Source organism: Strongylocentrotus purpuratus, unplaced genomic scaffold (genome assembly GCF_000002235.5).
Source record: "Strongylocentrotus purpuratus isolate Spur 01 unplaced genomic scaffold, Spur_5.0 spur5_scaffold_8, whole genome shotgun sequence".
Taxonomy (NCBI): domain Eukaryota; kingdom Metazoa; phylum Echinodermata; class Echinoidea; order Camarodonta; family Strongylocentrotidae; genus Strongylocentrotus; species Strongylocentrotus purpuratus.
Window position 1 is genome coordinate 15,972,546 of NW_022145614.1, and position 7,986 is coordinate 15,980,531.

Genomic DNA, 7,986 nt, shown 5'->3' on the forward strand with positions numbered 1-7,986 from the left:
TACATTACAGTACTTTTTCAGAACGTAAGTGAAAATTATTCATGTAATGATTAATGTTTTTAGAAAGATGTACACCATTTCCCGTTAGGCGACAATATCTTTATAACCGGCAGGAAGGGACTCCTTAAAAGAGCAATTAAGCGGAATATTCATTTTTTGTAGCACTGATCGACCGAGCTAGAAGATTTTGCATTTTTATTAGGCTAAACGATACACTATTGGGCCCTCCAGAGCCTAAAAGTGTGTTGCAGTCTTTAGTCTTTATTTGCTATACATTTTTTGGGGCACTTTTTCAAATTTTCCGGGGGGGGGGGGGACGATCCCCCTGAAAAAATTGAGGGGGGGGGGACGTGTCCCCCCCCCCCCCGTCCCCCCGGGATCGCCGCCCCTGCACGGAGGGATTTGGGGCTGGCACAATGGGTAGTAGCCCTGTGGAATGATAAGACTTAATAGGTTTCTACGGGTTTGACTTATTATTTTTACACCCATGTTCAAACCATTAGATCCTACTTGTTTCTATAGGATTATACTGGTCTTCAAAACCATTAGACTCTACTGGTTTGTAAAGGTTTCTACTGGTTTGACTTAGTATTTTTACACCCCTGTTCAAACCATTTGATACAACAAAAGTCGGGATAAAAATAGTCTGTCACTTCGCTTCCTATCTGATGTGCACGCCAAACGTTCTGTGTTGGTGAACTCCTAAATAAACATTCCTACTTGTACCCCTACATTTTTACCTCTGACATATTTACCTCTAACATTATTACCTCTTACATTGTTACTTCTGACATTTTTACCACTGACATTGTTACCTCTGACATTGTTACCTCTGACATTTTTACCTCTGATATTTTTACACCGAGCCGTACGTATGTGATATGTGTACGTTAGAGAGTTAGAGAGTTAAAATTTGCAAATGGTAATGCTAGTATGCTACCTTATTAATTTACAAACAATGTTTGAATGAACCTGAGGAGTACTTTGGCGTACTTGTTCGATTTTGTTGTTCTTTCCTTTTTATTAATAATCTAACATGTTCAAGCATAAATTCTACTATAGATCTCTTTTACATTTTCTTTTCTTCTTCTTACACTGCAGGTATTCAAATGAAATACGTCGGTGTGTCATACACACATTGGAAAGAGTCCGCGGGGACTGGAGTCAACCAAAGAACAGAAAGCTACACCACGAATCATGAATACTTCAAACAGGAGATCACTCTGCTAGGTGCAGGTGAGTGGTGGGCTATTATAAAGACTCTTAGGAGTGTGCTCTCATTGGGAAATTGGACACTATAGGTGTAGGCAAAATTGTAGGTGTAGGCGTAGGTGAATTCGTAGGTGTAGGCCTAGGCGTATATAGGTGGACTAGTAGGTGAACTACTGTTCACAATAATTCGACTGCAAATCGTGTCTGTCACTTGGAATCAGGTCTTATTATTTGTATTATTTGACCGATAGTCTAATTTGGTTTCTGATAACACATTGATATATTGGTTGCCAGGCATGTTTACAAAGAAAGTTATATCAATAAAATATGAAGACAATAGCATCATCTGATATCACAATACCTACCATCAACATAGTCATCTGCTTGATGATAGCATCTACTCAAGATATACTCTATTTCTCATCTCACTATTTTAGCGTTGCTCAGTAGAAGACAGCCATTAGCAACCATTTTAGCTAATATCAAAGTGTCATCGTTAGAGTGATAACACTTTTTTGTTAGAAAAGCAATGAACTCAGAATTTGGATTATGAACAGATTTTTTGGAAAGTTCCAAGTCAGTTGTTATCATAACTCTCTAAACATGGAGAATTATGTATTTTGGGGCAATTCATATTTTTGGGACAAGGGTAAAATTCAAATTTTTGGCTCAAAATTGTTATGCAATTATTTTTTTATACCTATTGAATGGGAGAATGATCATATGGGATATTTCATTTCCTTTCATATGACACATCACACTTGATAATATGAGGTTCTCTTAAATAGAAATCCCCCAAATCGATCAACAAGTATAGCATAGCGGCCATTTTTCATAATGGCCGCCATTTTTTAGCAGCATAATTTCAAGGTAGTGCACGTGAAAATTGTGCTAGGAGATGCCCTGAACACGTTGATACCTAACGACCTTAAACAATACTCCATGTCTCAAAAACCTACTTTGCCCCCTTGGTACTGTGATTATAGAGTACTAAAGTGCTAAAGCCCCCATCACACCAAACTAGTTCTCACTCCGTTCTCGAAAATGTTGCCAAACGGGCTCAAACTGTGTGCGAACGGAGTTGAACGTAATAGCAACTGTTTGCGACCTGTTTAAGGACTTTATGGACGGGCTCGGACTGGACTAATGTCTCTAATACGATCCTAGTTCGTTCATTAACAGTCCACAATACGTCCAACTCGTCTGTACCCGTCCACAGTCAGTTCATATCCAGTTCAGATCGGATCAATTTGATATTTCCAAGCAGTCCAAACAATTTTTACTAGTTCGGAACTTGTTCTAACTAACCCAACCACCCCGTTCAGAGACAGTTCAACTCGTCATCGTCTTGTTCTTAGTGCGTCCGAACGCGCTTCTATCGTGCTTTACAACCCCGTCCTGGTTCGAGGGCTATACAAATCCAGCGCGTTCTTCCTCATTGATGCTCGACCACATCACGTGGTAAAACATTCCTAGTAGGATCGAAGTACGACAATTCCGTTCATAGTACGGCAAATCCGTTCGTTGTCACTCCGTCCAATTGCAGGACGGGGAGAATTTTGAACAGGCTCAAAGTTCAAGACCACCCTTCCCGTCCAAGCCAGTCCGAGCCCGTCCATGAAGTCCCTGAAAAGATCGCAAATAGTACGTTGCCAATACGTTCACTCCGTTCATACACAGTTTGAGCCCGTTTGGCAACATTTTCCAGAACGTAGTGAGAACTAGTTTGGTGTGATAAGTGCTTGACTTGAACGTCTTGATCTGCAAAGCCTAAAAGCGTTGAAGTTGAACGGGAATGAGGAATGGCGAGAACGCTCTGGGTTTTTATAACGCCCGAGTCAGAACGGGATTACACACGCTCTAGGAGCGCGTTCGAACGCACTCAGAACGAGATGAGGAAGAGTTGAATTGCCTCTGAACGGGGTGGTCGGGTTAAAAACTAGTAAGAACAAGTGGCGAACTAGTTAGAATGGGTTTGGACGTATTGGGAACGAGGTAGAACTAGTTAATAATGTGTTTAAACTGACTACGTACTGGCTTGGACTGCCTAATCTACCCGATCTGAACTTAATATGAACTGGCTGTGGACGGGGAACAAACGAGACGTATTTAGGATTGTTTACTAACGAACTAGGATCGTATTATAGACATTTTTTACACATTCTGCTCCGACCACAACCCGTTTTACGATTATCTAGGACGGTTCCAGAACGTAGTGAGAACTAGTTTGGTGTCATGGGGGCTTTCCGCAATATCCGCTCGTCGCCTAGGTTACTGGTTACAAACAACAGAGTCTGAACAAGAAGTCCACCGAGAAACCATTCAAGCAACGGGCTGGAGCAGGGCGAATTCGGTGTATGGCGCTGGTGTGATCACCACATCATTGTTTTAAGCACAAAATTGTTTGGAACCAGCAGCCTTGACAACTTTGGCAGTATATGACGTCACACTTCGGCACTGTATTCAACTAAATATTGCACCATTGTCGACCAAATTGGCATCAAGAAAGTAAAGCATTTGAATTCTTGAAGTCTGATGTTGAAGGTCACATGATAATTGATCAATTAATATACATATAGGTAGAAGCATGTCAGAGATGTATTCTTTATACATATTTGTTTTTGTTTCTGTGATTGGTCCCGTTTTGAATATTGATATTGATGAATATTCTCTCTTCTCCAGAAACAGACCGAATCACGCTGACTGCCGGGGAGCATCGATTTACCTTCCAGTTCCAGATCCCAAATATGACTCTGCCTCCGCCATTTGAAGATTCTTATGGGCATGTGAGGTACTACGTCAAGGTTACCATCGACCGACCGGGTAAATTTGACCATCACACTATGAGGATATTCAGCATCTGCAGTGTGAAGGATCTGAACTACGAGTTAAATGTATTGGTAAGTTTGGGGTCCCTTGTTTTCTGGATGAGAAACAGCAAGGGGTTAGCCGTTTACTAGCTGTGGAAATTTCTTTGTGGACAATTCAAAAGGTTTTTTTTTTTTTTAAATTAAGCAATATTATCTCGCTGAAGAGGAAGATTTCACCGATTTCATGATTTTTTGTGTGTGTGTGTGGGGGGGGGGGGGGGATGGGTTAATAAGATTACATGTATGGAAAATTTTCTCTCAAAAAAGGAAGTTGTCCCATTATCCATGTTTTCAGGCTTCCTGGATTGAGATTAGCAACATTATTACATATTGCACATATGCTAATTAGTTGATGTTGCTAATATGGCTATTAAAAAAGTTGCCCAAGGTTGCCAAGCTGGCAACCAAGCTGACTTTACTTCAATACCCATCTAGAACACGAATATTGTACATCAAAGGGCAGGAATACATCCCATTTTTCAGAATACCTGCACTTATTCTTTGAGGTGAGGTTTCCTTTAAGGGACTCGCCAACAAAACTTGCTACAGTAAATGCCTCATTGTAGGCTCTTTAGAGGCTACACACACAAAATGATGTGACATGTATATCTCTGTTTTAATGCTTTTGATTGATATGTGACTCCTAGTCACCAAGTTAAGAAGACAGTATGCTATCTCTGCTGCGCGTTAGGACTCATTGTTCTGTAGGGCAATTTGGACAAGATAGGCTATGTCCATGTGAATACATATCTTTGTTTTTATGTTTTGCTGTATACTTAGGTTCCTGCTATTCGCCAAGTTGAGAAGACAGTATGCTGTCTTTGCTGTACTTCACGACCTATTTTTCTAAAAGGAATGATTGACAAGAGAGGGTATGTATCAGGAGAGTACATCTTTGTTTCATTGGATCTTCACAACAACAGTTCTAGGAGGATCATTGACATCACTGCAAAACTGCAACAGGCAAGTCGAAGCACAAGAAACATAAACATAGAAGAATATTATGCACATAATATAAACGACCATTTGAAAGTATTTGTTATACGCATTCTGTAATTAGCTGTCAGTGATACAGTATCAGGAGTTGTTGCAGGCTTACATGAGTGCGCAATAGAGCTTCCAGTTATTATAACCAGAGTTCATTTTTTCATGAGTGCAAGAACAATCGAGTAGGTCTGTGTCACAGACATACTCTATTGTTCTTTATCTGGAGAAGTGCTTGTCTATATGCTCCAACTTCTGGAAAAGTGACTGGATCTCATCCTCAAGCGGCCACGGTACCTGGTACATTTACATGATTGAAAACCAATAGCATTGCTTCAAAGACTTTCATTTGTTACAGTACATCAGTAAGGGCTTTAACGAGAACTATCTGCACAACTGTACCTTCCGAAATATATAGGTACTCGAGGCTAGAGGATGTTTGGACTCTTTCAGTGGTACTGAGGGTGGATAATATTAATATCAAATACAATTATCAGTTCGACCACTGAGGAGGAGGGACCCAAGGGTTCGGCATGCACATGTACATGTAAGCACAATGTTTGTTTTTCGTCTCCTACACACGGGTGTAGATAATACCAAATATTAACTAAATCAAGGTTAGATTTCACCTTTATAGAAAGTCACAGCCTAACGAGTTAATGTTCATCCACATTTTTATTATGTGTTGATAGTTTGAACAATTTTTGGTTCACGTCTGTTCCAACCTCTGATAATACAATGTAGTACTTTCTGTGTCTTTCCATCAATTAATTGCAGAGTGCACATTTCACTGCCCAATGCCACGACACCGGCATAACTCACCACAGGCAGTCGGTCAAGACAGTGGCTGAACTGAAGCTAGCTGGGTGTGAAGCCATGGGGTCAGTGAACTACGACAGGGTGAAGATGTTGATCCCTCCTATCCCTCCCTGCGCTTACGAGAACTGTCCAAACATTCAAGTAGAGTATTATGTTGAGGTAAGAATGTGAAGAGGTTGATAGTCCTTTGTGAATGTCATTCTGTGTCACTTGAACTTGAACTATACATGTAGAAGTTGAACTTAATGTTTATATTCATTTTACCTGGCTACTGTCATCGCGAGGGCATTGTCATGTAAGCAACCCCAATAGCCTAAATGTACATGTACATGTATCCAATCCAATCCCATCCAAAAGATATTTGATATAGCGCCTTGTATATTTTATGTCCTGTACTATCTGAAGAAATCTTCATTTAAAAGGCAATCCGACCCTTGTAACAAGTTCAGTTGAAAGAAACAGAATGGCTGAAGTTTGAAATGAATCAGACAAATACAAAATTCTTCTTGTTCTATTCTCGAAAACCAGATTAAGGGAGATGTTTCTGGAACACCTAAGAATGCTCATGTGAATCTTCCAGTTGGGATTGGCACAATTCCAGCCTTCCAGCACATCCTAAAGGATCCTTCTCAAAACCCATTTGCGGTGCAATCAATACCATGTCAGCATGGGACACCAACAGGAGCGCAGCCAGGATTTCCTCAAGAGGGGCAACATGGATATTCTCAACCAGGACAACCTGAAGCACCCCCTTTGGGACAAGAGTATCACCCACCTGGCCATCCTGGGGCATCCCCACCAAGGCAACCGGGATACTCTACACAGGGGCAGCAGGACTATCCTTCACCAGGACAACCTGGAGAACCCCCACCGGGACAAGGGTATCCCCCAACTGGCCAGTCTAGGGCACCCCAAAGGCGACAGGGATACTCTCTACCCGAACATCCAGGATTGCCCCCACAGGGGCAACATGGCTATCCCCCACCAGGACAACCTGGAGCACCCCAAACTGGCCAGCCTGGAGCACCTCCACCAAGGCTGCAGGGATACCCTCCACAGGGGCAACAGGGCTACCCCCCACCAGGACAACCTGGAACAACCCCACCTGGCCAGCCTGGGGCATCCCCACCAGGGCGACCGGGATACCCTCCACAAGGGCAACATGGCTTTCCCCCACCAGGACAACCTGGAACACCCCCAACTGGCCAGCCTGGAGCACCTCCACCAAGGTGGCAGGGATACCCTCCACAGGGGCAACAGGGCTATCCCCCACCAGGACAACCTGGAGCACCCCCACCTGGCCAGCCTGGGGCATCCCCACCAGGGCAGCCAGGATTCCCTCCAGAGGGGCAACAGAGATACCCTCTACAGGGGCAACATGGCTATCCCCCACCAGAACAGCCTGGAGCGCCCCCACTGGGACAAGAGTATCCCCCACATGGCCAACGTGTGTCATCCCCACCAGGGCAACCGGGATACCCTCCACATGGGCAACAGGGCTATCTGCCACCAGGACAACCTGGAACACCTCCACCGCCACAAGGGTATCCCCAACCTGGCCAGCCCAGGACACCCTACCAAGGCATCAGGGATACCATCCACCCGGACATCCAAGATTGCCTCTACCAGGGGCTGGGCCATCTGGATACCCCCCACTAGGAGGAATATCTGGTGAAGAGGGTAAGAATTGGTATAAATGATAAAACGATACCTTGTGTGTCTTTTTTCCTCTTCAATTTCTAATACATTATGATACAATATGATACATTACTGATACATTTATGATTCATTTAATGCATCCTAAACATCATGTTGTATTCCTTTAGAATATATTTTGAAAGTAACTTTTACATTTTGAACAATTATGTATTTTCAGATCAGTTGATTTCATGATGGTTCGAATCAATTTGGGAGTTATGTATCAGAAATATGGACAATTTTCAAGTCAATTTAAACAGAATTTGAAGCAAGTCCCATTGCAATGTTTAAACGTGAACGTAATTATTTTGCTTCTAGTTTAAACTTGTATGCGAAATCTACTGGCAAGGTTCAAGACTTATTAACAATTAAATTTCAACCAATGTTATGCACACTTAATTTA

At 42.4% G+C, this 7,986-nt stretch overlaps 1 protein-coding gene across 1 annotated transcript; it reads left to right on the forward strand.

The window, feature by feature from the left end:
• Positions 1-416: 416 nt before the first annotated feature.
• Positions 417-7,559, forward strand: LOC105437208 (collagen alpha-5(IV) chain-like). The gene is made up of 6 exons (XM_030975664.1): positions 417-420; positions 1,102-1,236; positions 3,895-4,112; positions 4,863-5,045; positions 5,844-6,044; positions 6,414-7,559. The coding sequence occupies exons 1-6, from the start codon at positions 417-419 to the stop codon at positions 7,542-7,544; spliced, it is 1,872 nt and encodes a 623-aa protein (XP_030831524.1). The 3' UTR covers positions 7,545-7,559.
• Positions 7,560-7,986: the final 427 nt, after the last annotated feature.

What these genes read in the sequence shown, in the direction of transcription:
- LOC105437208 (XM_030975664.1), top strand. An exon ending in ACTACGAGTTAAATGTATTG is followed by an intron (nt 4,113 to 4,862) that starts GTAAGTTTGGGG and finishes CTGTATACTTAG; the next exon opens with GTTCCTGCTATTCGCCAAGT. An exon ending in TCACTGCAAAACTGCAACAG is followed by an intron (nt 5,046 to 5,843) that starts GCAAGTCGAAGC and finishes AATTAATTGCAG; the next exon opens with AGTGCACATTTCACTGCCCA.